Here is a 15,769-nt window from a genome sequence, read left to right as displayed (position 1 = left end):
TCCTGTATTTCTCACATTTCCTCTATGTTGTAGACTGCTAAATGATTGTCAATGGCTATCACATACAGGGGTAGGTGTAAATAAACACATTCAATTTTCTCTCAAAAGGGTAGAAAGGTACACATGTGCTGGCTAAGTTACCCATATCTCACATTTGGCACATTTGTATCTCAATTGCCACAGCATTTCAAACCCTGCAATTGAAAACGAAAAGCACTCTATAATTAAATTGATCTTTTCAAAGACTGGACAACTGAAAATGCCACTAGAAAACAGAACAGCTGAGGTACAGAAATTAGTGGATTTGTCATTTTCTTCACATTCACATAAATGTAAAGAAAACCCTAAAAGAAAACAACCTTCTGTACTTCATGAACAAACAAAAAAACCTTACACATTCTACACTTTCTTGAAAAAGACATATACTTTAATGTCAAGCCTGTTACTGTGTTGATTTCATGGAGTGGAAGAAGAGGAAAAGGGGAGAACAGCCAAGCAAAGATTTTTTTCCTTCCATCTCTGTTGCTGAAAATATTTTAAAATGCTTTCCTCCGTAGTATGGTTAGAGATTTTCAGATAAAAGGATTTATGAACTTTTTTCTTCATTTAAATATTTACAGTACCTTTAGAAATGCCCAACAAATTTTTCGGTAATGACCTTCCTGATTTTTTACATCAGAGCTGGCTCTCACTTGATGCATACTTGGAGAATCAAGGACCTAGAAGCAGGAATATAAATGTACTTCTAATGAATGTATACTTCATGGTAAATAATAATAAACTACTGAAAATATGCTTGGTCAATTCATTAAATTAAACAGATTCAAATTTTAAGAAATTACAAAACCAGTGTTTCTTCCACAGCAGCATGAAACTAGAAATAACAGGTCCTTATGCATTTACCTGATGACTATTTATAACCTCCACTAAAAAAGAAGTCTAGTCTTAAAAAAACTTATTCTTGCTCCCCTTACATCTCAATAAAAGAGAAGAAACAACAATGTGTAATTTTCTTAATAATTCACAAATCATTTAGATCACAAATCTGACAGCTAAAACCAGCTGCATATTAATCTAGATAGGCAATGGCAGTCAAAAAGTTAAGTTTTTCTTTCTTAGCTTTATCAGTTTTGTCATCAAATCAGTCACAGAACAATTTGGGTTGGAAGGAGCCTTCAAAGATCACAGAGTTCTGAGCCATAGGCTTGGACATCTTTCACCAGATGAGGCTGCTCAAAGCCACATTCGACCTGGCCTTGAACACTTACAGGAATGCCTATGAGTCTTCATTTTTCTGTCAGGGACCTGAATTTTCCCATATTTCACTACTCCAGGAAGTTTATGTGGTATATAAAAAACCCTTAGAATAATACTTTTTTCAAACTTGTGTTTCATAAACGACACTGAACTCAAACAGCCTTTTATCAGTGGAATCGTACTTTTGGTTCCAACATTATTTCCATGAAGAGTCTTTACATAAAAATGCAATTAGTTTTGTGTTAAGCAATTAAGGATTCTTAATTCTATAAATATGTTCATTTACAAGCATCAAAACATTAATAAACATATGGCAATAAATCATATTCCATCTATTTGAAATAGGAAAAAAACGAGGAACAAAAAATATTTATTGTATTAGGTTTCCATTTTTACGTTAATTCTACAGAATCTCTCTGTACAAATATTGAAATGCCTAAGCTAAAAATTATGCTGAATATACGGCCTAAAATTTTTCCTTCAAACATAATCGTATTGGAGGACAAATTAATAATTACTGTATGAAGACTGGGACAGGAGAGGTGGATGTATAAAATGTTAATAGAAACAATGCCAAGAGTTTGTTCATTGGTACAATGAGGTGCTGCTACACACAGACAAATTCTACCTTTGAGTTTCTTGAAGTTAAACCTCTTTTCAGATTTCAAGAATGTGAAAAGAGTTATATCCACCACATCTTACCAGCCTTCTCCAGAAGTTAGAGAGTCGATTTGGTAAGAAAGCTTTGTACTCCTTGTTACTATTAAAACAGGCTCCTTTCCTATAAAACACCTCACTTTTGGTATCTCCACTTGACTTTGTACCTTAGAGCTATGCTATTAACCCAATAAAACACCCTGAAATAAAACACCCGATTGCATCAAATAGATACTGTTGAAAAACAAACCAAAACACAGAATGTGCATAAATCGGATGCAAAATATTTCATCTTACCTCAAAAAATAGGATAACCTGAGGGTTTTCGTCAGTGTTTTGAATAAAATAAGTAAAACGCTCATTAAATATTACTTGCTCTTCCCACTCTGGAACTGTTGATTTAAACTTCCTAAAGTCACACGGTTGTGTCATTATAGGAAGAATGTGCTCTATTTCTCCTTGTTCATAAGATGAATCTTCCTTCTTGCTGTTTGAAGATTTCCAAAGAATTACAATTGTTAGAGCATTTAAAAAACAGCCTTGAACAAAACAGTATTTTCAATTATGAAAGCTAACAAACACATAAGATACTATTTGTCTGATTCCAGAAAAAATTTTCTAAACCCACAGAAAATTTAAGACCATTTGCAATGCATATAGAAAAACTACAGGCTGAAGTTGAAAATCCTAACAATTAAGTTACTGTTAGCAAATTAATGCATGATGATCATGGTGGAGTCTACTGCTTAACCCCCATTAAAACTTTGTTTCAGGAAAATTATGGATAATGACAGTGGAAACAAGCAACTGAAGTAATTAAGAAAATAAAGAACTAGACTTTATTTAAGGATTTTAAAAGTTCTTAATATAAAAGGCAGACATACTACATTAATTTTGTTTACATGTTCTTGGCTTTTACATATTTCTGGCACTTGAGAAATTTTATCTCTGGGAAGAACACAGAATGAACTATGTTGGAAATATCACAGATTCACAGAATATGCTGAGTTGGAAGGGACCTACAAGGATCATCAAGTCCAACTCCTTGCCCTGCACAGTAGCATCCCCAAAAGTCACACCACGTGCCTGAGAGCATTGTCCAAACACTTCTTGAATTCTGTCAGGCTTGGTGCTGTGACCACTGCTCTGGGGAGCCTCAAGAGCAATACAGCAGTGCAGAGCATTTAGAAGTGCCAACAGGAAAAGAAAAATATCACTCCCATTTATGGTATGTATGTGTATATTTATATATATATATATGTATACACATTATCATAGATGTAGAAACTAATGAACAACTACACAAGCTTAAAATACCCCCTTGTTTTCATTTTCATATTTAATTTTGTAGGGAAGAGTATATCTATTTATTGTAATCAGTGATAAAATAGAAACAGTTTATTAAATGTCACCTATAATCCTTCTTCACATATAAGCCACTTCTCTGATCAACAATATGGATTTTGACCACAGGATGAGATACCAAATGATCAATTCTAAGTTGATCCAATCGATGGATATAAACTCCCAAAACAAGATCATCGCCAAAACCAAATTTAGACTGAGTTGAAATTTCTGAATTCTTCATTTCCTCATCATTTTCTGCAGCAACTTCTGTGGTCTCTTCTAGAAATTGGGAGCAAAGTAAACAAACTGTCACTAGTGGAACATAGTAACTTCTGTCTCAACTCAAAACTACTTACAGTAAATGAATTTTCAATATTTTAGACTGATTTATCAAATAAACATGCTCACAAATGAGCCTCAGAATTAGAAGAACAGAGATACAATTAGAGTACCATAAGAAATACAAGTAACTCAAACAGCTCAATCACTTCTGTGCTACTACAATGGACAAGTATTTCTGTAGCAGCACAAAGAAAAGCACAGCTAAGTAGGTACAGTATTATAACATTTTGTTGGTAGACCTTTTCTGCTTTTCTTCTTAAACTTCTTGGCTTTAGGTTTCTGCTTTTCCGTGCTTCCCTCCAGTTTCTGTTCTTCTGATGTAAACAATCTTTCAGGTGACTGACTTTCATTGCCACCTGCTTCTGTATGATGATGCTGCAGCTCAGAAAGGGACATTGCACTGCAAGGTAATGGATCACTGTCAGCAACTGCAGTCCACTGCATATATTGATACAATTACTCATTTCCATTATTAATCCATTTGAAATTCTCCAATTCATCATCTCTGTATCTTTAAAACGTAACAGCCTCCAGCCCCATTAGTGTCTTGCCTTTTTCAGTGCTCTCCCCTCTTCCTTTCCTCCTAATTTCCAGACAATTGCAGAACCATTTATGTGAAGAGTTAAACAAATACCTTTTTGCTGGATCACAGCCATCACTTATCACTAAAAAAAAAAAATCATGCACAAAACTATCTTACATTAGTTAAGAGTGAATTCCACAGTAAACAAACATCAAATAGCAATGAAGAATATTTTAAAAAGAAGTTAAAAAGAATCCATGAGCTAAATATTAATCATGACAGCCTTCTGAGAAAGGATTTAGTACTATTTTTTCATAACAGAATCATCCAGTTAATCACTTAGAAAACATGACCAATTTCTCAGAAAGCTGCTGCCTATCTTAAAATGAAACATTTTGTGTAAGATTCACAGTTTGTCATGTTACCTTGTTTCAGCTTCACTTAAAACTGCTCGCTCTTTCTTCTTTTTCTTCTTTTTGCCCACTTCATTATTCAGTGCAACTTCATGCCTTTGAACAGTGGAGGTAGATTCAGACATCTGTTCTTTAAGTTTCTTTCTCATTTTCATTTTAATTGCATTTGCCTCTTCCTCAGCCACATGCAGCTGATAGGCTTGAATTAGCTGCTCTTCCTCTTCTAATTCAGTTACATTTCTCACTTCAGTCAAGGAATTTTTGATCTTTCTATCACCTTCTTGATCAGGTACATCTGTTTGTGATTTACTTTTTGTTTTCTTCTTTGGAAAATCATTAGTCTTTTCTTCAAAACTCCCCAATTTAGCTTCATATAGATCTTCCTCCTCATTAAATTGTTCTTGTAACAGTGATTTCTTTTTCTTTCTATTCGACTTTGGCTGCTTATTCTCTTCTCCACTAACAACATCATTGTTTATTTTCTTTGCAATTGACGCCTTCTCTCTTAATTTATTTTTTGTAAATCTTGGGCTCTCTTCTTCAGGCTTATATGTGTTGTTTATAATTGCTTCATCATTCACACTTTCCTTAGACAGATCAATATTATTTCTAAAGGTATCAAGCTATAAATGAAAAGAACATAAAACACATTTTTACTAAAAATCATGTTCCAAGGATAAACACTGCACTTCATGTCATTCCTTCAGCAACATTACTCAAAGTAAAATTAAATCAAAGATCTAGTTATTTTGTTGTTTCAATTTGACAAGCAACAGACTGAAAGTCAACAGAAAATTCACACTAAAAAAAAAATATTTGGTATTTGGGCACCTTAGCCTCAATGTTACACTGTGTTTTCATATGACTTTTACACATATCCAGTACAAAAAGGAAATCAAAAAGTCTACTCCATAAACAGATACCAGCATTTTACAGCGTGGAGGATGAGAAGACCTGATGCACCACAAAAACAAATACTTTAAGCCGCTGAAAAGCCAAGTTAGAGACAGATTTCAGGCTTGGTTGTTTGCAGTCTCTTATACCAAAAGCCACTTGTCTGAACTAAATTTCAGCTAATGCATTTGTTCAAGCACTTCTTGATCGTTTTACAAAAAACATTGTAAACTTTCCTCTCTTCTTCAAGTTGCTATTTCTGGCTACTAAAGGTTATAGTGACACTTCCCTACTTCCTTGGATATGTTCAAGGTCGGGCTGGAAGAGGCTCTGAGCATCCTGATCTAATTCAAGATATACCTGATCATGGCAGGGCACTTGGGTTAGATAACCTTTAAAGTTCCTTTCAATCCAAACTATGATTCTATGATAATCCCAAAGAACACAGCAGGTAACTGAGGTCTAATTCTGTCAGGCCAACACAGAGATCTCTGCTCTTTGATATAACTTCTATAAAGTCACTGAGGTTCATTTATGCTGTTGTCTTGCAGAAATCTCTCTTAGAGCTTCAACAAGAAACATTAGAAAGGGCTTTAAAACACAACAAAAGCAAATTTAAATGTTTGGAGAAAATATACATATCTGCCTACAAAGTTTTAGTTGCCAACACCTTCCTCAATAAACACAGACATTGTTCCCTTCTAGTCAGGATACAACTCCCAGTCATAGAATCATGTTTGTCTCAAACATTTGTAAAAAGGGACAATATGTGTAATAAGTATAAAAAAATTATCCTTTGATTTTCATCTTATACATGCTTAAAGAAACCACTAACATCATATCTATTTGTAAGTCAGTGATTCAAGAGGATGGGGAAAATTTCATAGAAATAACTTGAAATACAGAAGAGTAAGGAAAATGAAAGTATTAAAGAGCAAGCTTTGTATAAACTAAGAAAAACCCCAAAATGGAATAATGTTCCTAATAGATTGTTCACTTCCTTATCTTTATTGCTGTGAATAACTTTAACTGTAGAGTATGAGAAATAAAGATTAAATCACACTGACAATTAAAACCCAACAGTGGCCAATAACTAAGGTCTTGCTGATTTTGTATTCGATAAAACGTCAATCCACTAAGTGCAAGTAGAATTATTTGAGAAATCCTAAACAAAAAGCCCTCATCTATGACCTGGTCAAGAGTTTCTAAAAAAACTCTGATACTCAAGAATAATCTCCCTAAAGGAATCTACCTGATGCAAAAGCTGGCTTGAAATACTTACTAGAACTTGTATTTATTATTGCTGACAAACAAAAAATCATAGATTCATAGACTCAGGCTGGTTGGAAAATACTTCTAAAATCATCAAGTCCAACCATTAACCCAGCACCCCTAAACCACATCCCCACGTTCACATGCCTTTTGAACAACTCTAGGGATGGTACCCCCACTATTTCCTTGGGCAGCCAATGTCGGAATGTCCTTTCAATGGAATAAAAATTTCCCAATATCTAAACCTCTTCTGGTACAACTTGAGGCCATTTCCCTATAAAGAAAACACACCACAATCTCAAACTACAGCAAATTTCAGTAACATTAACAGATACTGCAGGCAGCACAAAGCTGCTTCAGCAGTTCAAACATAAATTCCTCAGATAAAAAGCCTGTACAATCTCAATTCAGGCCACATTTCCCACATGCCGTAATTACATGACATAATCAAACAGAGAGGAAAGATGCAAAGAAGTTACAAAGCAATGAAGTAAAAGCCAAGAAGTTCATTAAAACCTTCAGATTAGGATTCTGGCAGAGGTGGGAATGCTGGTATAGATTCTCTGAAACACAGGACTGAGAGATATCAACTAAGAGAAATCATCAATACATACACACTGAACTGAATTAGAGAAAGGAGTTAGGCTGGAAAAGCAGCTCAGTAAGACAGGCCTGTCTCTGAAATAACTCCAGAGGGCTGGTGACCCAAACCTAGCTTTCTCAGCTTAAAATGTGGAACAAATAAGAAGGCTTTGTTTCACAACAGCTCTGTGGCTACATTACACCAGGACAGAGGAAGTACTCCCCCCCGGAAACAGCCTTGCTTGCGCTACTGGCTTGAGGAGCAGGGGATGGATGCCAGCCAAGGGGCACACACATGGGCTGACACTCAATGCTCACACCACAATTAGTCAATGACAGGTCACATCACTGCCATTCACGCCCCAAAAGTGTCAGCAGGGACAACGCCTTTTCAAAGGACTTACACCTTTTCACAGGGACTTCTCAAACACACATGAGTGGAAGCTGGCATCCTAGAGAGAGTTTGTCATGGCGGTTTGAAACTTGTGTAACCTGATTTACAGAGGTACCTGAATTCCTGCCCATAATAACACAGGCACACTTTGAAAAACTGGGGATGGACACCGCCAGCCCACTGAAGTGCTGATACGTTACCATTATATTGCAGGGGTTCCATACTGTTGTCCCCTTATCATAAAAGTTTCATACCTTCTTGGTGCTTCTCATGGGCAGCTCCTCTGAGCACTGACTCTTTCCTTTCCACAAAGTAGCTGACTCCAGTTCCCTTTTCAACTAGCCACCCCACTCTTTTATAGCACTCTTCTTCTTATTGGTTACAGCTGTGGCCTGTTCAAGTCAAGCCTGTTCCTAATCTTTGATAATTGGCACAGCTGCAACTCCTTAGGGGTAAGATTACTTTCTACACTATCTTTATTTTCTTATATTCTATCCCCCCACACTGATATGTACTGTTTGTAAAAGACCATTAACCTACAGCTGAATTGTTACTGAATGTACTTGTGATGATGGCTTGTTGGGTGGGATGTTTAAGAAAATCTTAATGTACTAGGAAAAAAATTTTACTGCCATTGCTTGTAAAAGGCTATAAAATAGAGACACTCAAAGCTAGAAGAACTTTAATTTACAGATAAGATGATGGGCTTCGAATTTTTCCACCAAATTCCAACAGAAAACATTGAAAAAATGTGTAGATCAATTATACAGTCAACTCTTATCAGTTCTCCTATTTTATGCACAAGAAACAAAGGTGTAAAATCAAGTGGAAATCTCAACAATTATTCAGTGCCTTCAGCCTACAAACCAGATAAATCTGCTGCAGCCCTGCCTTGAACACAAAACCCAAATTACTAATGCCTGTCCATCCCAATATTGTAATCTGATCAGATTACAGTCTAAGAAAGAAATTTTTGCTTCCATACAGTGATCTAACCTTTTCATCTGGTAGAAAGTTTTTAGACATCCTCTCTTCAACCACAGAATTTAAATTGAATGAAATAAATTCATTCATTTTCATGATGACTTTAGACAGATTAATGTACCTGGACACTGCCTGATCTGCGGCTTGCCTCATTCTAACAAGTTGTAACAGGAGCTACAATTGGTAAAAAATAAATATGGTCGCTGCCCTAAAAGGGACATTAGCAAATTCACTTTCTGACTGTGTCTCAATTCCTTGTTTTTTCCACAATGCCTTTAGGTTTCACACACACTGCCCCAGTAGCTATTTACTGAACAGCAAAGCAGAGCTTTCACTGGCCACACCTGATGTGTATTTCCATCTCCATTAGAAGCTCTTCATTCCTATCAGTTGTGGCTTCAAATTCATCCTGCCCTACAGACATCAACCTTTCCTCTTCCAAGCAGACTGCTTCCCGGCTGTCCAGACAGGCTCTCCAGGCAACAGGTACACAAAGCAAAGTAGGTAAGCAAGCAGGTACTCTCCTTATCCTCACTTCTGTCGCCTAAAACCAGAGCAACCCCCTGCAGCTCCAGAACTCAGGTTTCAAAGAAACAGTGGACTATAAGGGAAAAAGTCTTATTAATCTTTAAAAAAGGCTAGAGTGAAGACAAGGGAAACAGGCTGGAACACTTCAAGTGGAAATAGGCTCTGAACCATGACCTGTTTTTGATCAAAGCTGGGAGACCTTTTATGGCAAGTACATGACATGAAGCCAAACATCACTGACCAATTTCACATTATTTCAAGATACGTGAAACTCTGTGCTGTGAAATCATATGAACTTGAGAAAACGAGAACAAAACCAGCCAACCTCCTCCATCTACCTACTCTTCCACTCCCACACACATTTATTTTTACAGAGACATGACTGTTTATTTGCTGAAGCTTTTACAGAAATTTCTACTTGAATGCAACCAGCATGGAAAATACCAACCTGAGCTCCTGCAACTTTGTCACACTTTAAGGAAATACTCCAAATGGTCAGTAATAAGTCTCAATACAAGCTCTCCTCAAGTCCTTAATTTTTAAGTGGTTTAATTTGTAACATTTATAGCTTCAACAAAGCAGAAATTTGACCTCCCACACTGATCCTAAAAATGTTTCTTAATTTGTTTGCATACCACTGAGTTTTGATTCTGGTCACTGTGATTTTAAGTGTTTCTACATAACTCCAAAACACTAGTGTTTCACATCAGAGACTTCTGGAATAGAAGCCAATTCTAAAACCAAAGCAAGCTTAAAATATTTACAAGTAATATGTGGTAGCATATGAATATCCAATTATGTGTTCAAAAATATTTATATATTACAGAATTAAAAATTCACATTTCATAAAAAAGTAAACTTAACTGAGAAAGAACTTCGTCTTTTATCTACATATACGCCAGTAAATAAGGAAAAAAACCCACTCTCTAACTCTCTGTACGATTTTTTTGACATCAAGTCGATTCTTTGTATAGACTATTGACTAAATAGCATATACATCAAGGAATATAAATTTTTTAGAAGTCCATACAAAATCCAACTTCAAATTGTCAACCTAAGACCAAATATTTAGCAATACTAAGTTTAATGTATCTATTCTGAATATACTTAATATATATAACTACATCTAACATTTATGATATTATGTGAAATAACACCCATTTGTCTTAAATGAGTATTAATGAAGGAACATTCATTTCCAGAATCTGATATGGACACAATTTTAAGAAAAAAGACTAAAAATATAAAACCTATCAGGAGGAAAATTTAAAAAAACAGAACATTTGTCTTCTAAATAATTTACATTCTTTCCAAATTCCAAATCTTCTAAGTCAATAATCAGGTATATATAGAAGAAGTTCATATTGAACTTTTATTCTGCTCTTCAGGAAAAAGACTACAATATGAACCATAACTCAGAGGGATTTCTGAGGCTCCTTTAGTGACAGATACACCACAAACAAAAATGTCACCTAACTATAAAGTCAGGGTGATAGAACCTTCCTAAGCTGCAAGTCACAAGCTGAGGTCAAAATCTACAGAAGAAAGTTGACATGCGAACAAGGAATGACTCAACACAAAGCTCAGCACATGCAGAAATTCACTGATTACTGAGATTAAAAATAGTAGAAAATGGAATAATTAATTATTATCTCTAATATTATTGTATTTTCTCATCAGTTCTCAATTCACAGCTGTATTAGACAGATATCCCTGTATTACACCAATGAAGTACTCTCAAAATTAAATACTTTCACAGATGTAATTCTACTAGCCCTCAAACATCTAATAAACCGCCAGTAAAGTCAGTACTGAATTTGAAAAATTTTATGAAAAAGGGGTATGGAAAAGCAAGTACTGATGGACATTAAACAAGTGCATGCCTGCATGTGACACTTTCTTTTCACCACTATTATAGTCTACATCATTTTGCCATACCTCTAAGTTACAAGGATGCTATTCTGATACACAAAGAAGAAAACAAAATCCACACCAAAAGCAAGGAGTATATGTAGAAACATACTTTAGACTTCATTTTTTTTTAAATGCTTACATCTCCTTTCTGCAATACATTTTCCTGATCTTTTTTCTATTAAGGAAGGCAACCAAAGCCTGCATGTGTTGTAACTCACCACAATACTCTCTTGAGAGTCAAACTTCTTTTTCTTTGGCTTCTTTGTGTCTGCTAGACCAGCATGGCGTCTGAAGATCTCCTCAAAGCGGACTTTGGTTTTTGCCTTCGCCTCACTTTCAACTGCAAAAAGAAATCAAGAGTATGATTTGCTATCTCATTAATCACCATTGCTAAAAAAAAAGTGAATAATCATGCTCTAAAATTGCCAAGGATGAGAATTATTTATCAGGGAAAGTTTACCAAGAAATTGCCTTTGTTAAGAATTTCCACTGCCAACACAACTCATGCAAGGATAACTCAGCAGCTTTGCACAGACACACACCCACCAGTCTCTCACTTGTTGCTGAAGTCAGCACCATCTACCCTGTCTCCTGAAGAGAGCACATTTTGAAGAGCACACACAGGATCAGTACAAAACTTGGGCTAGCCAAAGCAGAGGATAGATTACTGCCCTCCCCATTTATGAGCAGAAGTGACACACTGTCTTCAGGTGAAGCAGCAGCTCTGGGTTCTTACTGGGTCTGGAAGCCAGAGCAGCACCACCCTGAGACAGACCTGTAAGGGCCAGAAGCTGGCACTCTTGCCTTTCTGTGAATCATGATACTTCCATCAGCAGCATTTCAACCCTTGAAGCACTAGGTGTTCTAGCTCTCCTCAGGTAATGCTTAATTTGTAACTAAAAATTGAAAATGCAACCTGGAACACCACTGAAAAAGGCTGTTGAATCTTCAGCTACAGCATATTTACCACAGTCATTAGGACTTGTAAAAGCCCCTGAACATAAAATAGGAAACTAACAACACTTTGAAAACCAGCTATAATCATGAACTCTAAAAGGTGACAATGGAGCATTAAGGATTTATATAAGACAGAAATAACTTCTATCATGTGCACCTAGTTCTAACTATAAAATATATATAGGAAATCAAACACAAAGTACCTTACCTGCTCGCATTTTCAGTCCTCAGTTAGAAGTGGCTCAACACAACAGCTGCTTCTTCCTCAGAATTCACCATTCTATTTAAAGTATTTAACAACTGTCATTAGCAAAAGTGGTCCACAGACTTCAAGTTAGTAATTAAATCTGTGCTAATTAGTATTAGGGATGACTATGTTTTATTTAGAAATAAGTATTTCTCTATTTGTCTAAATTATTAGAAATTTTCTGCTATCAAATCCCAGCTCTGATACTTATTATTTGAGGGCAAATAAAAAACAACATTACAGTAATTTAATTAGCTATTTGGCTATTTCTGGGTGGTAACCAAATAATTCAGAACTGTTGTCCTTCAGCCTTCTAAAAAATCCAAGAGTTTATTTAAATAATAATGACCCAGGAAACCATTTATATTGAAGCCATTATAATCAGATTCCTCTCCTGACAGTATCATTGAGGAAGCTGGCTGACAGTTTTCAATACAAAGGTTAGTATCTGCCAGCAAATCTAACTTTATTACAAATCTCTAAATATTTATGTTTATATAAAGCATTTGTATTTTTATAAAGCAGACAAGCAACTACATGAAACTCGTTTCTCTAAAGAAAAAAAAAATTGTTAGGCCCTCCTGCTTGTGGAAAAATGTCAGTAAATGCAATCCAAACAAAGCTTGAAGGCAAATAAAAATATCACACAGATTTATCTTTTCATCAAGAAAATTCAGACTGCTCTACAAAAAAGTTGAATACAAAGAGCTGTTTTGTAAACAGCAGAACTAAGGAAATGTAGGTTCCTAGGAAGGTGGGATGTTCCCCTCAGCCTTCCATGCAAGAACTCTGGTACCTGTGCCCCCACAGCCCGCCAGGTAACAGCTCTGAGTTTTCCCTAGGAAACACCTCCTGTTAGACATCAGTAACTCAACATTCCCTGACACCCAGACTGCACTGATCCTAACAAATTAAGGCACAGCATTACGCTGCCAGGATGTGTGGCTGCATTATTCTCACATCATTTTGGTCCAGGCTACCTAACACTCATCCAAACTATGCCTGAAATGACACTGATGAGGTTGCAATACTTTCACTATCTAAAACATCTTCTGACTCCTACAGCAAAGCTTTACTGTCACTACTAAACCAGTAATCCTTTAAAATAACACTTCTTACAATAAATTAAAAGAGAAAACACCATTAAAAAATAAAACTGCTTTTGCAATTTATACTTGGTTAAACCTAATGGGCATTTTAAAAGTACTACAGTTACTAAGTGCTGCTTTCCAAGTAGTCAATTCACAACTGGCTAGAAAATTTAGAAGAGTAGAAAACTAAATAAATTCAAAAAATACAGCAGATTCTATCACTTTAATTACTGACTGAGAACCACAGAAACATGGAAAAGTATCTTATAATTAGCTGAATGATTTCAACAAACCCTCAAAAACTAATTAGAAACAAGAAATTAAAGCAAAAAACTATGAGAGACAATATAGTACACAAAAGCAAAATTAAATAAGTTCATACCTATTCTAAGTACAGAAGCAAGCTTCTGGTCAAAGGTTAAATAAATCAGTCCACCAAAAAAACCAACCAACCTATAGGTTGGTTAAAATATTAGTTTTACAGCTAGTTTTTAATTATAATGGAACAAACACCTTACCAAATGCTACGGTCGCCCTGCATCTACAAGCACTCTCTGTAAAACGAAGAATTAGCAAAATTCACCAACGACTGCATTGCTGCTTGTTTATTTATTCAGTGTCTAGCCTGTTGTGGCAATAAAACTAAGAGATAAAGTCTTCTAATGACAGGGCTACTATTGTTTAATAAGCATTTCCAATTTAGAGCTTCATGGTCTTTGACAGGCTGCATTAAAGCAACTATCAGGCTTGTGTAAATATAGATCATTAATCAACAAGGATAAGGACAAGGCTGTTTACTTTGCGTAATCTCACCTTAGAATAGGAGAGATTTAATTGTGTGTCAAAGTTCAGCAACCACCATGCCCCAGTCTGAGTAAGCTCAGCTACCATTAATTTTGTTAAAATGTATTTCTGCCTGATCAGATTGGATCTCACCCATGTTAGTAAATATAAAACAATCCAAGACTGACAAAAACACATACCTGGAAAGTGACATAGTCCAGCCACCAGGAATAAACAGCAATACAAATTTATAAAGCCTAAACTTCCAATTACTATACTTTCCTGAAAATAACCTAGTTTGCTCTTCTCCAATATTCTATTTGTATTTATAAAGTGATTCTACATTAAACTCTTCCTCTTTTCACAGTATTCTACAATATTCATTGAGTTGCTATATTCTGTATCTGTAATACAGGGATTTTCTGCTAAACCTGCCACATGGGTCACCACACACAAAACCCACTTTTACTGACCACTAATAAAAGATATAAATCAAACCCACACTACAATGAGCAGAATATACAGAATTTGCACTATGCAATGGGAAGTGACAAATTTCCTACCTAATTATAACCATTTAGGAAACTGAGCTGAAAAAATATAGTTACACACTTATAATTTTCCTGAACTACACTCCTCATTTTTCTTTCCTTGCAATAAGTGAGCACAAACTTCAGTGGCTGAAAACCAGTAGAACATCAGGCCTTGTTTATTTCTTTTGAATCACAGAGGGAAATCTTGGGTTTTACTAGTAGGCTTTTAATTCAGCTACATGAAGGGATCATTACTCTGAGATGTAAAAGAGCTTCAGCTCAGAATTATGCAGCAAAATTACATGGAGATGAATCTCTTCACTACTGACAAATCTGACATTAAAAAAATCTAGTTTTATTAATGAAAATTCAGTATTTCAGTCCAGAAAACTGACAGATGAGGTAAACACCTATGTAAAAACTAATAAAAGTGCAGCAGTTTTCTACCAGTTTAGATGTGCCTGTAAAAACTTTACACTCATACTAATAAAAGTCTTAAAAAGCTGGTGCTACCCTTGGTTTTCTAGAAGTAATGTGTCAGAAAGTTTTTGCTTCATAGGAACTGTCAGGTTGGGGTTTTTACTCCAGAAATTTGGCACCTATAGTCAAGAGAAAGTTGAGAACAGACTCTGATGGCAAAATTACTGACTTCAGTTCTATGTAAGGAAATACAGAAGACTTTTATTGTTTATTAAGCTTCAAGTTTCTGCTTTATCTTAGATGCTCATTATGAAAAAGTGTTCTCAGCAAGAGACCACCCTCAGTATTTTAACTTCCAATGTGACATTCTGCTGTGCCCAGAACAATAGTGGTAGATTTAAAAGATACAAAGGGACATCCCCAGCACACACCACAACTGGACGAACCGAGGCAATTATTTAGCGAGGATGTGATGCGCATCCAGACGGGCATTCCGCGTGCAGGGAGGCATCCCCGCTGTGGAGCCAAGGTGCCAGGCATGGAGAAGCACACGGAGGCACGGAGAAGTGCGTTCACTGCAATGCCCACGCATGTCACCCCGGTGAACTACACAGCTCGTGAAAAGCGGAGG

The 15,769-nt window shown here is 35.9% G+C and overlaps 1 protein-coding gene across 2 annotated transcripts in view; it reads right to left on the bottom strand.

The window, feature by feature from the left end:
* Positions 1-15,763, bottom strand: part of AHI1 (Abelson helper integration site 1) — an 84,740-nt gene extending 68,977 nt beyond the window's left edge. The window contains exons 1-8 of one of the 2 annotated variants that reach the window (XM_031060853.1): positions 15,570-15,763; positions 12,273-12,344; positions 11,326-11,447; positions 4,552-5,162; positions 3,843-4,003; positions 3,327-3,540; positions 2,212-2,401; positions 624-719 (exon numbers count right to left, since the gene is read on the bottom strand). In XM_031060853.1, the coding sequence (XP_030916713.1) occupies positions 624-719; positions 2,212-2,401; positions 3,327-3,540; positions 3,843-4,003; positions 4,552-5,162; positions 11,326-11,447; positions 12,273-12,282 (1,404 nt within the window). In that variant the 5' untranslated portion in view covers positions 12,283-12,344; positions 15,570-15,763. The remainder of the gene's footprint in view (positions 1-623; positions 720-2,211; positions 2,402-3,326; positions 3,541-3,842; positions 4,004-4,551; positions 5,163-11,325; positions 11,448-12,272; positions 12,345-15,569) is intronic. The other variant, XM_031060854.1, reaches the window with a different exon arrangement.
* Between the last annotated feature and the right edge of the window lie 6 nt (positions 15,764-15,769).

This window comes from Geospiza fortis, unplaced genomic scaffold (assembly GCF_000277835.1).
Source record: "Geospiza fortis unplaced genomic scaffold, GeoFor_1.0 scaffold217, whole genome shotgun sequence".
Lineage (NCBI taxonomy): Eukaryota > Metazoa > Chordata > Aves > Passeriformes > Thraupidae > Geospiza > Geospiza fortis.
Note: the sequence above shows the minus strand (reverse complement) of the source record. Positions and strands in the feature narration are given on the sequence as shown.